Consider the following 21,823-nt stretch of genomic DNA (forward strand, 5'->3'; position numbering starts at 1 on the left):
TCCATGAGCTCCTGCCCTATTCTACTCCACTCACCTCTAACATGGACTCAATGCAGATAATGTAAGATTAACAAAACAGAGCCAACAGAGGGACAGATAAAGGCGCAGGGCCAGTATGCACCAGGGGACTGAGTTCCATATTGGCAACAAGGTCTTAGACCTCCTAATGACAGCACCTCACAGTATCCCACTGTGTGAGGACAGAGGGGACCAGAGTGGATTCATGCAAAAAGAGGAACCAGTGGCTTTGCAGTTATATTGACTTATCAGACATCAAATTATACTCTGGGTCACCATAAGAATCTTGGCTTTTTGAGCTTGTTGTTTCTCCATAATTGTTATTTGTCAAATCACTCACAATTTACTATTTGTAATGTAATCGAGGCAATTGATTGTAATATTATATAAATGTAAATTTTGAGCATTACAGCTAGAGTTGTGATGTAAATACTATTCTATTTTTGTAAACCATATAAATCAAAAGGTGTGATGAATTCAAGTTTGTACATACTGATCATGCAGCCACTAGCATCCAAGCGTTTTTAACTTGGATTGTCAATTTAATATTTGTAGCAGATATTTGCTGTTTCTTTGTTGCATAATTTGAATAAACTATTAAACAATCTTCAACTGGCATTTTCTGGTAATTGAGAGAAAGTCACAGACCACTTTAATTTGTAGATTTTTTTACTGTTGTTTTCAGTTACATGTGAGTAGACAGGTAGCTAAAACACTACCATGTTCAAAACAATCATCACTTCTTAAGAAGCAATAAACAAATAAAAGCAAACATTCAAGTGCTCAGCATAATGTAACAAAAATATGGCAGTAGTTGGTACATTTATCAACAAGGCACCAACGGTATCACTATTGGATTTTTGTCCCTGCTGTATGAGGTTGCCTGAATAATAAAACCTATGTTTCGAGTGTGAATGTAAAAAAACAAATCCTTCTCTCTGTACCAGTGCTGGCTCTAATTCCTGCCTTACATGTTAAGGGCAGCTGGGAATTTTTATAAGGTTCAGAAGTGCTTTTGTTTCAATGCACAGTGAAGAAGTGACAATGACTGCCGGTAACAGGAAGGTGATTAAAGGAAGTGTTTAAGATGAGTGGCATAGGTATTCATACTGACAGAGTAAAAAAAAACACAAGTATATTGTCATTGTTTACAGAGAAAGGGGCAGTCCCCCAGTCACACAGAGGCAGAGTGGAGACAGACTGGCATCATCTGTTAGTCCACATCTTTTAACCTGATGCCATCCTTTTGTGCTCACACTGTCCACACTTCAGTGGAGGTGAGCGTTGAGGTCGTACTTCTCGCAGAATTTGTCCGTGAAGGGGATGCAGGTGAGCAACTCGCACCATTCACACTTGATTGGGTAGACATAGAAAAGCACCACAAGGCCCGAAAAGAGCCCGACAAACACCAGCATGAAGACGATAATCTGACAGCGTTTGCGGTAGAGGTCCATGCGGCCAAAGCTGATGTAGGGTAAGAAGGCGAAGGACAGGAAGAAGCCAGAAATGAAGCCAGAAATGTGGGCGAAATTGTCGATCCAGGGCAACAGCCCAAAGGCAAAGAGGAAGAGCACCACACACAGCAGCTTGGTAAAGGCCCTCCAGGGTTGGGCAAGGATCTGCCAGCTCTGAAACAACTCCACGAACAGGCAGGCCAGGATCCCAAATTGAGAGCCAGCTGGGCCCACCTGACACAAAGACAGCAGAGAGAGGGGCGTAAGCCTACAAAAACATGTTCACGAACATTTATAACTTCAGTTGAAAGTTCTTTGCATTGTATGGTTTTCTTAGTAAACCTGATGAGCTCCCAAATGGGAAATCTCCCACAAATAATATGACTTATAAATGCACTGTTCTGCACTGGTATTTTGTGTGTTAGACTGGTGATCACCTCTGCTCTATAGGGCAAAAAGATGGCTGAAGCTAAGTTGCCAGTGATGCCACTGAGAATGTAAATGATTGAGATGCGCAGCCAGCCCGCCAGCTTCTCCAGGTCCCTCAGGATGGTCATCTGGAAAGCCACCGACACCAGGCAGTGAAGGATCCTGGGGGAATGGAAATGGACAAAGTGCTCATGGGTGTGCAATGTGAAGTGTGTGCGTGTGTGGGAGAAAAGCTGCACGTGTTGCGAAGATAATTCCTCTGTGTAAAGGAGGCAAACCCCTCAGCAGACCGATGACTTTGCCCATCAACAAAATCTGCTCTCTATCTCATTGAAGCTTAATGAGTTCATGTAGCGAGAGCACTTTGTTTAATTACCTAGGAGACAGATAACAGACAGCATGAAGATGAAGCACTACTCCTTTTAACAGTGAGGTCAGCTTTTTGTGCTGATTGACTGAATGACAGGTCTTAACTACACCAAAGTTGTGCCGTCAGTCTAAAATATACAGTGCATAACTGCAAATAATGCATCTGCATATATTTAACATATTTGTGACATACAGTACATGAGTACATTGAGAGCAACTCCAGCTATAAGTTAATAAATAAGTTGATTCACTATATTGTACCAAAGTATTTTTATTTAGCCTATATCAAAGGAAAATGGAAGTACTTTATTCAATTAGACTACCCATATATTTATTCCAACAATTTGCAACATTTAATGCACTCTTGCATTTCTATTATACAACCAGTTAACCACCAATAAGCTCACCTGTGCTGTGTGCTTTTTCTTCTGCTGTTGTTTGTCCTCAGTTTTCTCTTTTACATATTTGCTGAATGTCTTTTTATCTTTCTATGCTTTTGTTTTGTTGTGATGCGAGTATGAATACACCAAGAGCTACTGACAGCTGCAATCAATTTCCTTGTACTGTATGTGCCAAACGTATTTGGCCAATAAACCTGACTGATGATTCTGATCTTTTAATCATCCTGTTCCTCACCGCTGGTTGCAAACACATTCCTTGAAAACATTGATCTAGTATTCCAGGCTGAGACAAAACTGAACTGATTTATTGGCCGATAGGCTGAGCCTATCTGCTAAATTGTGCTTCTGGTTAGCAAGGTTTGCTTTCATTTGTACCATTGGGTAGTTTACACAAATAGTGAGTTGTCTTTCCCGTTTTATCCTACTCATGTTTGAAAGTGACTAAAAAAATAACTACACAAAACAACTTCAATATAAGTTTTAATAGTACAATCAAATACATGATCTATACTTTTTGTCTGTTTCTTTTGCCAGGCAAATCTTAGCATAAGCAAAACTACTTGCTGACCACTACTGACTCACCCAGCATGCAGGAAAAGTGAGAGCCAGAGCCTGTAAAACTGATCTGGGATCTCTGGGTTGAGGAAAGGCAACAGTCCACACACATCGTCCATGCAGTGCACCTGAAGAAGGACATAGCACAGCATCTTAAGTAATGCCCCTCATTCATACACTATTATACTATTAATGTGACAATCAAAGATCCCTAATGACAATGCAAATTAATAAAGACTCATAGTGGTATTCACGAAGTTTACAAAATAGTAAACCAGATTAATAATAGCAACAGATGCAATGCAAATTAAGTTTAACACTTTTTGCATTAAGTAGCTTCTCTCCTTTTTTTCCCCATGAGAAAATTAAATGTCTAATGTGTGTATATTAAGGAGAACATGCTTACTTGAGAGCAGAGAGTAGCCTCCTCATGAAAGTAGCCTTTCATGAAGTCACAATATTCCCGGGATGTGATTTCACACCTTTAAGAAAACAAGCAGCAATTACTAAATTAGTCAACTAGTCATACATCATGTTTTTTTTACTAGTCCAGGATAAATGTTTGTCATAGGTTCATTAGCCCTCCTCACCTCCCTTTGGTTCCAATGCAGCAGGGTCGGCCTGTGATGGTACAGTCTATATGAGGCAGGTTGGTGTGGTTCCCTGTGTTGTACCTGGTACAAATCTGAAAGCCAAAGCAGTTTTTTTGTTTTTTTGTTGGAGCAAATTTAAATTTTAAATCGTCATCAGTGCCAAAATGTGACATCCTTCCCAAATTAAAAAAAACGTAAAAAAAAAAAAAAGAAATATCAAATTTTGAGTTATAAACCAAAACAGGAGATTACCTGTTTTGGTGGATTTTTGCCCTTTAATAATGTATCCCAGAGTTCCATTGATAACTAAATAGTGCAGTATTGACTCTAACAATTCTGCTACACCCCCCCCAGATTATATGTAAGTGATGACCAGTGACGTAACTTTTTAGACAACCTTATTTTTAATCTCCCTCTTTGTCTAAATAAATAAATGATAAATAAATGTTACTGTACTCACTGGCCACTTGCTGATGTCATCAGGCCATTCATGAGGTGATACTGAGGCAGGCTCCAGACAGATCCTATAATGAGACAAACAATATACACACATTATATTTACCAATCAGTATAATTTAATACTGTGCAATGAAGGAACTACTAGTGTATCTACCTGGGATCCTGATGGCACACAGAGCCATACTGTCTGTCTTTGCCATTTAACTGGGGTGTGCTGGAATGCCTCGGCCATTTTACCCACACAGCTAGAGTACTCTAGAAATAAAACCACAAATGAAGGGGTTAGAAGTTCCCACAGCCTCTATCTGTAGTTGAATTAAAAAGGTTGAGGAACACAATTTTTTTTTACAGACCGAGCATTCCTCCTCTGAGGTTTGGACACAGCCGGAACGATCATTGCGCACACAGCAGGCAGAGTTGCGTTCGATAGCTCTCTTTTCCCTGATGAGATCATGCACCTGTTTGTCCTGCCGCATGCATGGAGAGAATTTGGCCCCCAAGTGGATCAGAGCTTCCTAACAATGCACAGATAAGGGAAAAATCTAAAATGTAGTATTTATTTAAATACATTTACACATGATTGCTGGTATTCTTGATCTTCTATCAAGAGAAGAGTGCTCACCGACCCCGGCCCGATCCAAAAGTTCTCCTGCTGCACAAACTTGACATTTTCATACACACCTTTGTTTCTTAAAACCTACATCAGAAGACATCACCAATCACAAAGAGTACAATAAATATGAAAGGAGTCACAATGAGTCACAATGAGTCACAAATCATCACAACGGAGCTGTTACTCACAGAATCAACTGTCTCATGCTGGGAAAAGCCCACTGGTGCAATACCATAGATGCATACAGCCAGGATAGTGATGAGCAAATGGACAACGGTGATCCAGTATGTAAAAAAAGGTCTAGAGGAAATAGAGAGTATGTATTTCAAAGAACAGCAGCACTCATCATCCATCATTGTCATCCACTGAGGAAAGTAGAGAGAAAGTGTGCTCATTAGTCAGATCTGTGGAGAGGTGCAGTACCTATGGTCGTCCATGTCCTCTATCTGCCTCTTCACGTAGCTGTCAATGCGCTTGCGGTATGTTCGGTTTGTGAGCTTCCCTACCATGCCCAATCCATAAGGCCTTTTCTCTCGGGCAAAAAGCTTTTTGACAGGTACAACGATGCGCTGGCCCCGCCGCTGTCCGGTAACACTCACCACCTCCTGCCGCAAGGGCACCTTTGGTGGACCTGGAGTTCCTTCTTTGGCTTTACGCCACCCTCGCTCCAAAGGTCTGGAACAGTTGACAGAGGAGACAACACTTGATTACTTTTAAGGGTGCAGGGGCATCATCTGGCTAAATCACCAACGGGATCAATAATATTCATCTTTTTGTCAGATTGGTTATGAATAAAGCTGTTATGTTTACTCATGCTTAGCTTCTGAGTTTGATCAGTGCATCCTGTTAATTAATTCATATATATAGTGTATATCATATTTTCTTATATTTTACATTAATGATGACTCGTGGTTTAACATTATGTGCAAATCTCATAGTGAAAACTGTTTTCCTGTAACATGGATCATTATTTTAAAAATGTTGGTATCCGCATAGGCTGAACGACCAACACGTGGCCACTTACAGCATGAGATGACTTCTCTCCAGCTCTGTCTTATCTAGGGCACTGCCTGTCAGCTCCGTCTCATCCTTTTGGCTGCTGGGCTCTACCTCTTTCACGGCCGCCTCAGACGGTGACTCAAACACCTCATCTGCGTACGTGGACAACTCTTCCTGCATTAAAATATCCTAGGAAGAACATTGTGGCAATAAAAATAGTAAGTAATGCCATGGGTTTTCAAAATGAGAATTATTATTCAATTATAAATAAACATGGTTACACAGTAACGACAACATAACAACATTGTTGTTTTTACTGTCTTACTCTGGCAAAGAAAGATGTGTCTAGTTCATCAGGAAAGTCGACCATGTCCTCCTCCATGAAACTGGCGGGGGTGAAGCTGCGTCTTTGGGTCCGTCTTAAAGTAGTGCTCTCCCGTATTGAACGCCCCTGAGAAACACACACACACACACACACACACACACACACACACACACACACACACACACACAGCTATAATCTTTCCTTCACAGCCGTTTACAAAGTAATACAGTACCAATAAGGTCCAATAAAGTACAGTGTTTTAATAAATGTCTTTTTCTGTTTACTTATCATGTTATTTTTGCAAGCATTGCATACATATATGTATTTAATCTGTTCAGTGGATCTCATCCCGCTCACTCACCTTGACCAACGCTGCTGCGGCCCTAAAGCTCATCTTTGCCACAGACTCCCTCTTACGTCGACGAGGCAGTCGGTTGAGACCTGAGCGGGAGCTGGTGAAGGAACAAAGCGAGGTGGCTCCAGGGGTGATGGGGGTCTGAGGCACGCTGAAGCCATCCACCTCCTCCACCATACGGAAGGCTCGTCCTCGCGCCAATGGGTCCACAATCTGAAAACCAATGGGTTCAACAAGTGGAAGTTATAAAGAGCCGAACAATATGAATTATCAAGAGACAGCCATATTTTACTATTCAACACATGCTGTAGCCTACAAAATGTCAATTTAACACTAGGTTAAAGTACATGCTTGTCCACTATCTGCATTACAATTTGTCATTAAAAATATGGATTAAAATTAGAACAGCATTAAGCAAAGAAACCCATACATTCCTTTACCTTTTGCATGCCATATTGTGAAGAAGGGACATAGAGAGGAGGCGGGGTCTCCGTGCTTGTTAAGGAGATGTTGTCCTGGCTGGGGAGATCCATCTCTCGGATCACCTGTGGTTTCAGCTTTCCATAGCGCAGGCTGCAGTGGCGCAAGCTTTTCCTCTGCCATTTCTGGGTTGCATCTCCGTCCTTACTGACCCCAAACCAGTCCGCTGTTCCCCTAACACCACAAACATTGACCTTTCAGCTCTGGTTTGCCAAAGGCACACACATTTTTTATTCCTCCCAGAGAGATTAAATGCTATTTGGTTAGGTGAAAGTTGAGATGTAGATGCACTCATTGATGACCCTCTTAAGAGGCCTGTATAAGGAGGAATGGGTTGGCAAACATGCGTCAAACTGATAAGACTGCACTTCACTAGATAGTGCAAGAAATAGGCACAGTAGAGGGAACAAGCCTGGGCATGTTTATGTCCAGGCACACTGGGAAAGACAGGTGGCCAGGTACACACACACACACACACACACACACACACACACACACACACATACACACACACACACACACACACACACACACACACACAATGCAACCAAAGTCTACATGTTCAAAGAAAAAGAGAACAAGAGAGGGATTTACTGGATTCTGATGCTGCAAATAAAATCCAACTTATTCTGAGTTTCCACTTTTTAATTGACACAAGCAGACAAAGAATTAACAAAGAACTGTGTTTTTTTTAGGTTTTATTCATGTCCTAGTCTACTCCCATTGAAACAAACCTTGATGAATATACATGCAATCACATTGTTGAAGTTGAAGCCTAATAAGTAACAGAGCAAACAATGTTACTGCACCCTGAGGGCAGGAAGTGGAAGTGGAAAGATTCTTCAAAGGAAAGTTCAGGGAAGCTAGCTGTTTCTACACTAATTACCATCGGCAAGATTGAACCTAAGATTGTAGCTAATATTCTAGCATATGTGTGCCTTTCTTTGCAGCAGTAGACATGCCCTCTGTAACCTTAGTTTCTATGAATATGATTAAACATGGCCCAGACTTATCAGTATCCACTAAATAAGCCATCAGACCTGGCATGTCAGCATTAAAACACTGGCCCACTAACAAGTATACTCAGAAGCAACAACTTATTGTGATGAATGCTGTTTGACAGATGTGTAGGGAAATGTGTAGCCCTTCTCACTGCCTGGCTGGGTCATTGCTGCAGCAAGTGCGAGTGTAACAGGAACATGACAGCTTTTAGTTTCAGGTCTTCTTTTGACTCCTTTAAAAATAAATCATTGTGGCGATGATATGACTCACAGCTGCAACAGCTGATGACTGAGCGAAAAACAACAATTTGTGTGAATCTTTTGATGTGTGTCTCATATGTAACTATCTGTGACAAAGTGAAGAAAAATCTAAATGTTGAAGCAACATTGGCAAAACCATGTCAGAATTATCATTGTCAACTGTAAGCTGACATAAGCTGACAACAACATACATACAGTGAGTATAGTCCTGACTCCTGACCCTAAACACTTGCAGTCTTGTGAGGGACTTCCTGCCGTACCTGAGCAGGGTTCTGGAGAGAGAGTGGTGTTTCCTGATGCTACGGCGAGCAGCCCGCTGCCCCTTAATGGGAACCGTGTTAATCCGCTCAAAGTGCACCCTTCTGCTGCTGTGACCAGGCAGAGCAGGGCCGGAAGGTGAGAAGGGAAAGAAGGGACAGAAGGAAGAGAAGAAAACAGAAAAGACAAACAGGCAGTGAGAAGGAAATATGCAGCTGGACAGTGCTGTAGCCATCATGCAGAGAGAGCTAAGCAGACTGTTAGGTTAAGACTTGGTTTTATTGAGATTTACAACATTAGTAAAATTATTACCAGGCATAGATAGATGATAGAAACAGTCATGCAATTTGGAAAAGGTAAGGAGAGCAGAAACACTGTAGTTAAATTGAAGTTATTTATTTACATGCCATGAGAAACAGGCTGCTAAAATCTTCCATTTAACTCTTTATACAACTATATATTAGATACTGTAGCATTTCATTCCATAACCTACAAACTGCAAAATGTGCAAGTTCTTCATATTTTAATCTTGAAGCATGCTACAACCCACTTATATGAAAACATTAATATGTAAATCCAGTATACTGCCAGCTGTGTTTACCTCTTTATGGTCTGAGTGATGGATGATTGGCGTTGTAAGACAGGCCGCCGGGTGTCAAAGAGGTCGCGGGGTGGGGACTGGAGGTGAGAGGTCTCCACTGGCATGCTGATACTGCGTAGGAACCCCTGCCTCTTCACCGGCTAAACAGGAAAGGACGAATAGGAAAAGTGTGAAAACAAGTCATGACAAAAATGACAAAGGTGACAAAAACGAGAAGGGGATTCAGCAAAAAAGAACACCTGAACAAAAGTGGGTGGCTCGTCTAGTGACATCTGAGCCGTGGGAATGTCCAGTCTGAGCCAGGGAGGTTTCTTCCTCTGCAGGCTGCTGGTGCTCTCGCGCCGTGGTTCAGCCATGTTCTCTGTCCCACCCCAGGCCTGCCAGCTACACAAATAGAGATGGAGAAGACATTATCATGAGTCTCAATGAATTACATGCAATATTGAGTAACAACACAAAATTTAAGGGCATTGTTTGCAGTTATAAACATGATGGTAACAAAGATTTTGTGCTGCAAAATTGTTTCACAAGAGGGTGCTACGGCCCCTTATTTGATGCAGGCATGGGCGTTCACATATTTCTGTTCATTAGATAGTCAAGGGAAAACCACTAAAAAACAGCCTGCAGCTGTTTTACCCCTTCCCCAAAACAGTTCACAGAGCCTTTTAAAAAAGCCATAAATATGTGTACTGGATAGTGGGGAAGTTTGCAATCTTAAAAATAATCCCTTCATTCTACAGTTAAAATCAAATGTAATCCCTCTTTGTGGTTACAAGTTGCTCTGCATGCAGCAGACATCAATCAGAGACTAATGACTGAGTATGCATTTCCACGACGAGGCCTGTGGACCAAAGGAGGTGCACAGTAAACTACCTAAACATCAGCCTGTAGCTGCAGCCTTGTTATCACCAGGACCTCATTTTATTGTCCCACCATCTAACCTCATTTCTCTGGGCCTGGTGGTTCATTTCCTGTCATTTACTTAATTCCCATTATTCCCATGGAAAACTGAATTCCTTTACCCCTTACTCAGGCATCATTTGCACTTCAAATGATCAAGTGTGTGTATGCATAGTTATGCATGTATCATTGATTAAAGCAAGCATTCACCTTCAGCCATGAGGAAGGTGCAAAATAATGACCACCTTTCTGCAAAGCTCAAATGTGTAAACTTGCGAACGAGAGTGTCTCCTCAGCTATGGAGCCGTGACAAAACCAAATTAATTTGAAGAATCCCTTTCTCATTTTTAAATTATTTCAGTTTCACAAGATGTCACATCAGGGGCTTTGAGCTTTAGAGCAGGTCACGTCCTCACTTTTCTTGTTACAGATGCAGCGCCTTGAAAAAAAGTCCACGGCTTCTAGTGACCACATCTGCTTCCCATCGCAACGCACCACAAGCTTCTGTTTTAGCCCAAGTGATGATGGGAAGTGTTGTCAGTGGATCTCAGCAGAGACACAAGGAAAACCTCAGACTGAGGGCAGCTGGGGTCATCACCAATGTGTTAATATTCAAACACAATCTAGCTCTCACTGACAGGTCTTTTTTAATCTACCTGTTCCCAGAAGGACACTGGTATAGTTACTATATCATATGCTGACATTTCTACCACAAAAAAGTTATTAAGCGTGCTACAAGAGGCAAAAAACCTTGATGGGAAAACAGCATTGTATGTTGTTATAGAGGGGTTTCATATTTCCTTCACTGTCAGTCTGGAAGGTTTTTGGCCTTGTGCACCTACTAGGCTTTTACACTGAATGTCTGACCTCCAGTGACATGGTCTGGACTGTGATACTAGATTAGCAAGGCAGACTGGATCAAAGCCGGCTGGTACAGAGTCAGAGACTGCCGAGTGTGGGAAACCGAGAGTGATAGGTGGATGAGGACCAGTAAACAGAGTGCAAACTGATATTTTACACATTCTGTTTCACTCTGCTCTACTTTCTTGTATTACTAAAGAAAGGCTGTAACTACTGAGTCACTGAGAAGACTCATCACATACTTCCTCTCTCTCATAGGCCAGCTACTAACATTACAGAAATGCAAATTCATTATCTCAGCTTGTGCACAACAGCCCTTTCTCTTGCCTCAGGCTAAAACACCCAACATTTGATTACTTTCACCATTAGTTCAAACAGCGGGGCTCCTGATATACAGCAGATCAGTGAAGGGATGAGGCATCCGCTTCAGGGTAACATATTTGAACAGACTGGCACTGAACTAAAAGCAGACAGCAAGGGAACCTAATTTTCCTCCATGCTAAATATTGTTTGATTGCTTAAGCTTTGGCTCCTCCTGCTTTAACTGAGTTTGTTGTGTTGATGCTGCTCTGCCGTCAGAGAACGAAGGAGGGATGGGCGGAAGCAAACTAAACAAATCTCAATGTTCCTGTGCTGTGCTTCTCTTCCTGCTTTAGGCTTTTTTCCTGCCTACGGTCTCTTACTCCTCTCTTCCTTGTATGCATGTGGTCTAATTTACAGGCAATTACAGCTTCATCGTTTCTTTATGCCTGCTGTCTACTTGCTAGCCAGATTAAACCCACACAGACTTAAAAAAAAACTTCAAACTATGTAAATAAAGTGAGAGGGTGGCTGAAATATTTCATAGCTTTAAATTACAGTGAGCACTAAACATCTGTATCTCCCACAGCAGCAAAAACGGTTTTCTGATCATGCCAAATACAAATTAACACATATACATGGCATCTTGTAGACATACAAGATGCCAGCAAAACATGATGCATCAAATGCCATGCTGCTATTGTTATGGTTTTCCATTAGCTCACTGATCAGTGGGTTGTAAGAGCATTTGGTCACAGCCCAAGGTAAACCTCCAACGTTTGACAGACAGCCAAGCCAAGTGCCTTAGAAGTCTGTCTCTCTCTTTCTCTCTCGTCCTCCTCCAAAGTCAACATGGCAACTAAACTGGCATGGGCCTGCGACTAGTGTCTCAGGAGGAGTTTAGCTGGAACAGTTGGCATAGTCATTGCTCATACGCAAGCATGGCTACGACAGCCACCGACTCATTTCTCACTTTGAGGGAGCACTCAAAATGTCTCTCATCCCCCATTGAGTGATGATTAGAAATCACTGCACAGAGAAGGAGAGACTCAAGGTTGGTCCCTGTCTGAATAAGACAGTTCTTCATAGGCAGAGAGTACTTCAGAAGAACAAATATCCTTGGGGGAAGGACAGTTGATTGAATTTTGTGTTTGGCAATTATCCAGGCTGGAGGATTAGCCCTCCCTTGGCAGTTATCTGTTCATGGTCAAGTTTGACGGTTAAAGAAAATCAGTTGTAATATAATGGCTTAATGAGACAAGACTATACTATTGAATTCATTCAACCTGACCAACTGCTTAGCTAATGCACCACAATGTCTTATCTTACTCGTTAGGTAATTGCAGGTTTTTCTGGTTGAAATGTCGTACAGTATGGCAACAATTGGAAGTGTGTAATAGTTTCCTACAGTGTTTACATTTCCAGCACCGATTTCAGGCTCACATTCTTTAGACCACCATGATTTAATCTAGTTTTTCAAAAAGATTTGTTTTTATTTCACGATACACATCTGAAGAGGAAAAACACCCACACCCATAACTTTGGGTCGCCTCGCAAGATTGGCTTCCTGCCGTCGTTTTTGCTCCTTGTGAGAATCTAATACTTCCTACTCAATTACAAGACCCATGAAAACCCTGCATGGATTGTTTTTACTTCTGGGGCTGACATTGCTTCTTTACGCCACTTATTGTCTCCATTAGACAGGGGAAAACAGACAGGCAGACAAAACACAGAGGACAAACTGACGTCTCTCCAGGTGCAGGGACATCCAGCAGGCCATAATGACTGTGGTTGACAGGCATAACCAGCACTCTCTTTCTCTGTCTGGGGAGCTGCAATCTATTGTATTACCTTCTGCATACAAACTCAAGCCCAATGAAGTTTTTCCACGCCATCATTTAATATAATCACTTGGTAATGGTCTCCAGTCATGCAGAAAAAGGCACTGGTTTGTAGACACGCCGCCACCTTGAACACATTCAAGCTGGAGTAAAAAAATCTAAATCTAAGTTCATTTTGTGCTTGTTCATTGTGCACAACATAACCAGTTTTCTCTGACCGCTCTCACGCTTCAAATACTGTATGTGCAGAGGCTTGCATTCATCATAAATAAAATATTACAGTAATCTGGCCATGGCCTCTTTTTTTTGCAGATGTCTTGTGTTGTGGTACATGAAGAGAAATAGAAATAGAGCTATTTAAACTAAACATGTATAATCTAAAATCTACACATGACTTAACATAGCATGCATTTTAGAAAAAGAAGTTATGGATTAAACATTTCTAAGATAGTCTTGTAAAATATTTGTACATTCTTGAAATCTTCTATATCCAGGGCCATTTCGAATCTCATTGCATGCCATACACACATTCCTCAAGATCTCTGGCTGAAACTGAACCAAGCTGAAATGGCAGAGAAGGAAACCACATGAAGTCTAACCATTACGGACAGGAGCTGGCTGGTTTCCGGGTACTCTGTGTACTCTACTGCTATGCGCTACTCTACAGGAGGCAGGCTAGCTGCAGCCACACTGAGGGTGGCTGACAGAGCTGTGTCACTGAGGTTGACAAAGCCTCAGGTGGCTGGCCAAGCCGGGCCCTGCTTGCTCCCAAACAGGGAAAATAAAGTCAAGGCGGACAGTGGACAGGAAGAATTGCTGCCTAGCATGCACAGGCAGGCGCCATGATGGATGACCTCATTCATCTGGTAGTAAGAAGGCCGGATACCTCATTCTTGAGAGCTGCAGCGCTTCCTCGCCCAAGGCCTTCTTTTCTCGTTTCCCTTTTCCATCCTCCTTTTCTTCCTGCATGTTGCTTCTGCTTCTTTCTCCACTATATGTGGTCAAAAGTGGTCAAAAGGTTGACCCATACCTTTTGACCACTTTGGCTCAAATAATTATTGTATTGTTACCTAAACACTTTTCCATGTATTAGCAAGCTTTTTGATATTCGAGTGCTGTTGATACAATTCTATGTAATGCACGCAGATTTCAGATTGATCAACAGATTGCTGTCTTCCTGAAAACCTAATGGCACAAACATATTATGTTTGGTTTTACCCATACTCTAACAGTTAGTCATTCACTATAAATGCTCCTACTATCCATTGTTTACTTATGTTTCACTCCATGCATAGGCAAGGCTTGACACTGGAAACAATGGAGGGAAACCAGGCTATTCAGACAATCACTCTCCCTGTTATTCTCTCACTAATATAACTAGAAACATTCTTGGTAAAGCCTCTTCTCAATATAAGAAGAAGACATACAAAGGAAATCAGACTCTTTTTTTTTTTTAATAAATTCCATCTAGATCAGACTCACTTAATGCTGCCAATGTGATATCAACCTCAATATACAGTAGCTATAGTTCCTTTAAATGGGATTTCATAATGATGAGCAGGAACCCATGACCACATTCTAGGGAGTGGGTGGAGGCATGTGGAAAACAAATGAATAAGCAACAGATCTGGCAATTCACCCAGACAGATGAACTAAACATAAATCATTTGCACTTAAGGCATGTGTCTTGTGTAGTTCTTACAGGCATCTGAGGCCCATCTGTGCATTAATTGCAAAACTATGCTTTTGATCTTTATATAGCACATTGTGCTTCCGACCGGATTTAAATTAAGAAGCTGAACAAACTACAAAGCAATACTGATATTTCATTTGTGTGAGGAGAACAAAAACAGACAGAAACGAGGCACTAAAATAAACGTCTTATACTGAGCTGACATTAATGCAAGGTGACATAACTAGTTGCCAAAATTGATTTGGATTCAGAGTTACATCTATGATTAAAGAGTAATTAGAGCATTTCTCTAATAAGTCCCTTCATTTCTGGCTGCTCTGGCAAGCATGGAAGCCATGTGACTTCAACACATGGCTTCCACACACATTGCTCTTCAACAAAAATAAAATTGAGCTCTCTATCTCTCTTTCTGCCCATCTTACAAGGAAGAAAAGACTCCGCAGGCCAAAGAGTGAAGTGCAACTGAGCACCAGTAATGTTGCAGTCATCTGAATTGACCCTAGTGACATGTGACAGCCTGTCACACCAAACCAGCCCTTACGACATTAAAAAACACACAGAGAGACAGCAGAAATATCTGTCGCAGCTGAACCTGAGATCAAGTGTCACAGCTAGCTGAGGGGCAGGCATGGTGGGCGGGTGGGGCTGCTGTGACAGGCAAAGTCAGTGGTTGAGGGTGGTCATGGCTGACGGACCCAGCCTAGGAGGGTGAAGCAGCTCATGTCTTTTCTCATGTTTTCCGCCGATCTTTAGCTCAGGCTGTCAGCACTCGGTGGGATTTTACAATGAAGACTTAACCTTTTAGTCTCTGTGGTTTGAGTATGGACTGACAGATTTGTATTGGGTCTATTGCCAGGCTCCCTCGCTGTCATAACAGTGTTTACTAAATGACAGGATCAAGTGCCAGAGACATGAATAGCTCATGAAAGTATAAATGGCCTCCTAACAGCGGGCCGTGTGCATGTGGTATATTTATAGAGCTCAATTGCAAATGTACGTCTGGATGAAACTGTAGACCAACATGAAAAACATCCTGCTCCATATCTCTAGGCAGCGGGCTGTTTTCTGTCAAAAGAAAACGCAACAACACCTCTCAAAAGCTGTGCACATCAAACTAGTTTAATGGAACTGGATGCGTTTATCTCTGTGCAAGAAGTAACCACCACCAGAAGCAATATCTGTATTCACCATCTTACTGCCTGTCTGCACCACTTCTCGTCTTCCTCAACAAAGCCTAATATAGTGCCAGGCGAAAGCAGGTCCTAGAAAATTGTGCTTGCTTATTTTATCAGCACAATCCCCAGCTTTTCTACGGGCAGCAATATCCTGCACAGGAAATCAATATGAAGAGGTGAGATGTGTTAAGAGTACACAGGAACCAAGATATACAATTACTTTAATCTCAGTGTGTTGACAAACAGCCGACTGAATATGAGCTCTGCCTAGAACAAAGTTTTCCTCTTTTTTGCTGTACAGGTGAAACATTATTACATGCGTAGCTAATTCAGCACTTGAATTATTTAGTCATTCTGTGCAGGTGAATTATTTACTACATACTTGGTACTTTCACTGCTGTGCACATGGCCAAGTCCCCTTACCTACAGCATCTCTGTTCTCAGGGTTGGTAACAGGCCTGTTTTAGCTCACAACAGATAGTAAAGGCTTGTCTTCACTTCTGTGGAAAAATAAGGCTCACTTAGTAAATCTGTGTCATGTCTCAGTTCAGAGCTGTGTTTGTGTTTCTAATCTTGAGGAAAAAGCTCTATTGCATAGTGGCACATTCTCACCTGCACTGCTGGTATATTTGTTTAATGCTCTTTTTCACTATTCCATCTGCACAAACTGTATATAGACTCTGTACTACACTCAGTATTTTTACTTGGACTATTGCATTGTATTGTGTTACTGCTATACTACTTAGACATCACATTGCACAAACTGTTTAATGACTGTATTTGGTCTGTATTTTTGGTAGACTCGTTAATGTATTTTGTATGTTTATATTTTGCGTATTTAATGTTAATGCTTTGTCTTGGCCAGGTCGTCGTTGCAAATGTTAATTTGTTCTCAATCGACATACCTGGTTAAAGGTCCCATGACATGATGCTCTTTGGATGCTTTTATATAGGCCTTAGTGGTCCCCTAATACTGTATCTGAAGTCTCTTTCCAGAAATTCAGCCTTGGTGCAGAATTACAGCCACTAGAGCCAGTCCCACAATGAGCTTTCCTTAGTATGTGCCATTTCTGTGTCTATAGCTATTGAGGAGGAGAGAGGGGGGGGCAAGGTGGAGAGTGGGGGTGTGGCCTTGACCAACTGCCACTTTGCTCGTTTGAAAGCCATGATGCCTCTCTCTCATGGGTGGGCCAAATTCTCTGGGCAGGCAAAGCAGAGAAAGGGGAGGTAACCTTGCTCCTTATGACCTCATAAGGAGGAGATTCCAGATCGGCCCATCTGAGCTTTCATTTTCTCAAAGGCAGAGAAGGATACTCAGGGCTCGGTTTACACCTATCACCATTTCTAGCCACTGGGGGAACATAGGCAGACTGGGGGAACGCATATTAATGTTAAAAAACCTCATAAAGTGAAATTTTCATGCCATTGTCTTTAAATAAAAGACAGTAAGAACTCCCAGTTAGATCAGGTAACACCCCGTTGAATCGGCTCACAGTTAAACGACCTTCACCACTTTGGGATAAAGCAGTTGATAAGAAGTTAGTTTTAGGCTGAGACTCCAGCAGCCAGACCTGAAACCTCTTTGTTTACCATAGAAGCTTATCTTCAACTTACTGTATCTCCAGCTGTACCATACAAGGAATCTTGGTGCCTAACACAGAGTGGGAAAATCTAGCAGCCCCTGAAACCTACTGTACAACTCCACACTGAGCTAAAAAGAGTATGTGCATGACAAACACGGACAGTTAACAGAAATTCAACAAAACTGTGATACTCAAGAGTACCTGACCTCATCTCAGAGGCTAACAGAGAACTGTGGTAGATCTTTAAAACCAACAGCTACAGTGTCCAAATAAAAATATGGCTGCAGTTGCTCATCTGGCACTGCAACATGTCTAAGGCATAATACTATAGTTTACTCCCCACAAAGGGTTTAGAGTGATGAGAAGCAATTAGATTAAACTAAGATTATGTTTGCATATTACCAGCAATGAATAATAAGGAAATTAATATAATTTGATTCAAACGACTCATACATATGAATTAATTTTCCAAACATGGAAATGCTTTCATTTCCATATTAAATTCCCAAATTAGCTAAGCTGTCAAACCAGACCAAAATAAGCCCTTGTCAAAGCTAAATGTCAAAGATCTCTATTTGCACTACTCGCCATTATCAGGAGATCAATAACATGAGCATCAGCCTTCTCCCATCTGACAATATTGTAGTGTATTTCTCACCCCTTGATCTGCCCTGGTTTGATGCAACATCTTAGATTTATGGCTTACTATGGGAAGACACTTTAGACAACAACAAAGGGAAGTAAGCCATCTTTCTTGCAGCGCCCAGTCCTCCCAAAAGTGTCCTGAGAGTACAATCACCTCATTGTCTACGGGAGGTTTGACATTCTCTCTTTAAGTGAGTAAGAGAATCTCAGAAACAGTGTGCCCTGACAACATGTGATCCCCATCTAAATAGTTTCCAGTATGATATCAGCCTGAATCAAGCCTACAAAAAGCTGCATTGTATGGCCTGATGTGGACTGGGCTGAACAAGGGTCATTGTGCAGCCTGATCGTAGTCAAAAAAAGCAAGAGCAAGCTGAAGTTTTCATTCCTCCATCAATGGAAATGGCGCACTAAGCAAATTCCCAGCTGAGATAATTACTCAGGGTGAGGCGCATCTATAACTCCATTATAGTTTAGCAGAGATGTCGTATTGGTGTGCACAGTTAATGGACAAAAGCTATATCCAAGGTAAGCATCAAGTAATAAAAACAGAGAAAACACAGCACAGTGTCATGCTACTGTCACAACTGTTTAGGTTGATCTTTCTGATCTAATCAATCAATAGGATTAAAAATACTTCACAAAGGAGAGCCATCAGCTCTGTCATCTCACATCCTCTGTGGGAGACCACCAGCATGGAGAGAGGTCAGGTTAGTGCTTATTTTACAGAGGAGTGCTGGAAGGAAGGAAGTGCAGAGCAGAGGAGGGGGAGACGTGCAAAACGAAGGCAGGAAACACACTGCAGACCGGGCGCATTCTCCGTGTCCGGTCCACACAACCACGGAAACAACATACACTTGCTCACATGCACAGGAACATATCCACATTGCATGTGTAAACATACACATCCCATCCCTGTCCATGATGAAGCATATGTCACTGTATCCAGAAAATGTTAGGCCTTGTATGAGTCAGGCCAGCAGCCCACTCCGGCCTGGCACAGAGTTGCCTCTGAGAGATCTGTGTGTGTGTGTAGTGTGACATTGAAGCTGACACTTCTATTGAAAAGAGCAGATGATGTGTGGCCTGTAGCACTGGCACAAAGGGAATTAGCAATATTAGCATGGATTCAAGCAGAGGAGAGATTGGCTGTCTGGTTTTTCATGACACAGAGCTCTACAAAGTCGACGGTTAAAGGGGTTTCCAAAGGCAATAAGGAATAATGGAATTCTTATTAAATTACCATTACTATAAAATGTAGCTTCTCAAATGACAAAGTAATCCACAACATGATTAATTAATGACAAATTGCCTAATTAAATTTTCCAAAACACTTTTATTCCAATTCAAAATCATTGGACCAACATATTACTCACAACTACAGTAAATATCTTCAGGATTTGAGGATTAAAATGTAATTTATGTGGCGAAAAATTTTAATTAACAATATACTTTTTCTCAAAATTGGTCAAAAGAGAAGAGAACACGTTGGAAACCCCCTTTTCAATTAATTTCTTCCGAGTCCAAATTCACTGCTAAATGTCTCGAAAAGCACACTAAAGTGAACCTGTATCAACAAGAGAGGAGGAAGACCCATATCAAGGATTGTGAGATAAAAAAAAACGTGTAAATACACAGTACCTATACCATGGCAAGAAAAACTAAACACTTACTAGTCATGATCAAGATAATGAATCATTCAATCTAATATTAAAATATTAAAATGTTTTACTAATTTATTCTTTTGAATACCCTGGACTGTATTAGTAATTTGATTCAAAGCCTCTTTCGTTTTTTTCATAATGACTCAACCCTCATAGCAAGGTCTAATTAAAGTTTTTTTTTACCCTTTCAATCTTTTAAAAAATCCAGATGATACACTGAAATCACACAAATAAATAAAATTCTCCTTGAAAGATTTGCAGACCTGTTACAGCCCAGAGTACAGATTATTGACTGCATTGATAACACCACTGCAAGCTGTGAATATATGTACACATGTGGGCGAGTGTGCGGTGTGTATACTATGTGCATAGTCAGAGTTTACAGTCAAGTGAAGGACAGAGAATTTCAATTGAGGTTGTTGTGCCAGCAACCTCCTTTTGCGCCATAACACATTTAGTGTCACATATCATTGTCACATAGAGCCAGATTTTCTGTTTGGGATGACGGTACAAACTTGATTCTGTCACAGGTAGGAGGACTTTATTTTATTTTTGCAGAGGCAACAGCCACAGAGACCTATTTAATCTTTAGGTTCCCCTCCCTCCAATACAGAGGGGAACCTTTTGTTCAACACACAACTCATTTGAATCTCTTTCATCTGATACACAGGCAAATATGCGGATGAAAGAAAAGCAGAAAAGGCAGAGAGACATCATTAAAACAAAGTTTATCTGATTGGGAACGACTTATGGAAGATCAAGTTTGACCAACAGATAAGTGCTTGTTCGAAGCTACAGTATGCTCTAGTTCCCAGTGCTGCATGTGGTGGGAAGAGCACACAAATCAATCCCACATAAATCAACTACAAACTACCCTCTGCTCAAACTATTGTGTAGAAAAGAGATAAAATGAAGTTCACCAAAAGTGTATTTCTGATATAGTCCCTGACATTTCCAACCCACAGGCGAAATTTGTTGGTCTGACAGTTACTCAGCCATTGTGGGGGGACATAAATGTGGGTCACAATGCATTTTGGCAGAGGCTGTGATCAACATAGATGGTGGAGCAATGATTCAGATAAATATGAGATGAGATTTGGGTCTGTGTCAAAGCAAGTGAGAATCACTCATCAAGGTGGCGCCATTTCTATGACAGTTCTCAGAAAGACCTTTCAGATAAATAAGAACATTCACAGATACATGTTTCTCTGCATATGGTAAATATTTGGCTTGAATTGCACTGGATTCTGACTGGTCGCATTAGACACACTAATTCATGTAAGCATCAAAATCATGTTATACAATTTAATCTCATTTGCTTTTTTCCTAAACAACTGAATATTTCAGACTCAAGGGTGTAATTCATTTAGTGTAATTTCACTTCTTTTAGAAATTCCACAGCCTCTGTTATAGGCTACTTTGAGAAAGTGAGGGGGCACCCAGGGGAACACCCAGAGGTGAGGCCAGGGTCTCCGAGCTGGGATCAGGGAGATGTAAAAGCAAGGATGATGGGGGAGGAAGGAGGAAGAATGAAGCCATGCAGCTGGGCCAAGAGATCAGTGGAAAAGTCCCGACAAAAGCACAGGAAAACTGGGAAGGCTGGGGCAGGTCCTGTGGGACAATGACAGCCCCAGTGAGAGGGAGGCCTCCTCAATCCTGATTTAACTGAAGAAAACACACTGACTCTTTTTATAAAATAAAGTCAGTTTTCCCCCCAGGTCACATACACACATGTAGGGATGCTTGCTTACTCTGCTCATGGTTTGACAACAAGCAAATATTGTCATGCAAGAGTGACAAATACTCAGTTACTTACTTGCTTACAAATGATCAGGAAATACAATATTGGTGAGGAGACAGAATGCCTAGTTCAGACAAGATGAGAGAAGTGAAACAAGAAAAGAAAAACTTCCCAGAGTGGGAGTACAAACCCTGACAGCGTCCAGGAATAAATTACTTTGATTTGCATTACTGTTCATGTTTGTGTTTG

At 41.4% G+C, this 21,823-nt stretch overlaps 1 protein-coding gene across 3 annotated transcripts in view; it reads right to left on the bottom strand.

Annotated features, from left to right (window-relative positions):
* Positions 1 to 669: 669 nt before the first annotated feature.
* The window catches only part of rhbdf1a (rhomboid 5 homolog 1a (Drosophila)), a 28,635-nt gene continuing 7,481 nt past the window's right edge, over positions 670 to 21,823 (bottom strand). Inside the window, exons 2-19 of one of the 3 annotated variants that reach the window (XM_078269560.1) lie at positions 9,411 to 9,555; positions 9,172 to 9,311; positions 8,573 to 8,677; positions 7,011 to 7,224; positions 6,577 to 6,783; positions 6,216 to 6,341; positions 5,916 to 6,079; positions 5,315 to 5,566; positions 5,080 to 5,191; positions 4,901 to 4,975; positions 4,632 to 4,793; positions 4,433 to 4,533; positions 4,280 to 4,343; positions 3,817 to 3,911; positions 3,633 to 3,708; positions 3,254 to 3,354; positions 1,910 to 2,063; positions 670 to 1,706 (exon numbers count right to left, since the gene is read on the bottom strand). In XM_078269560.1, coding sequence (XP_078125686.1) covers positions 1,287 to 1,706; positions 1,910 to 2,063; positions 3,254 to 3,354; positions 3,633 to 3,708; positions 3,817 to 3,911; positions 4,280 to 4,343; positions 4,433 to 4,533; positions 4,632 to 4,793; positions 4,901 to 4,975; positions 5,080 to 5,191; positions 5,315 to 5,566; positions 5,916 to 6,079; positions 6,216 to 6,341; positions 6,577 to 6,783; positions 7,011 to 7,224; positions 8,573 to 8,677; positions 9,172 to 9,311; positions 9,411 to 9,527 — 2,685 coding nt within the window. In that variant the 5' untranslated portion in view covers positions 9,528 to 9,555 and the 3' untranslated portion in view covers positions 670 to 1,286. Of the gene's footprint in view, positions 1,707 to 1,909; positions 2,064 to 3,253; positions 3,355 to 3,632; positions 3,709 to 3,816; positions 3,912 to 4,279; positions 4,344 to 4,432; positions 4,534 to 4,631; positions 4,794 to 4,900; positions 4,976 to 5,079; positions 5,192 to 5,314; positions 5,567 to 5,915; positions 6,080 to 6,215; positions 6,342 to 6,576; positions 6,784 to 7,010; positions 7,225 to 8,572; positions 8,681 to 9,171; positions 9,312 to 9,410; positions 9,556 to 21,823 lie in introns of all 3 variants that reach the window. The other 2 variants (XM_078269559.1, XM_078269561.1) reach the window with 2 other exon arrangements.

The sequence above is a fragment of the Sander vitreus genome, chromosome 15, assembly GCF_031162955.1.
Source record: "Sander vitreus isolate 19-12246 chromosome 15, sanVit1, whole genome shotgun sequence".
Taxonomy (NCBI): domain Eukaryota; kingdom Metazoa; phylum Chordata; class Actinopteri; order Perciformes; family Percidae; genus Sander; species Sander vitreus.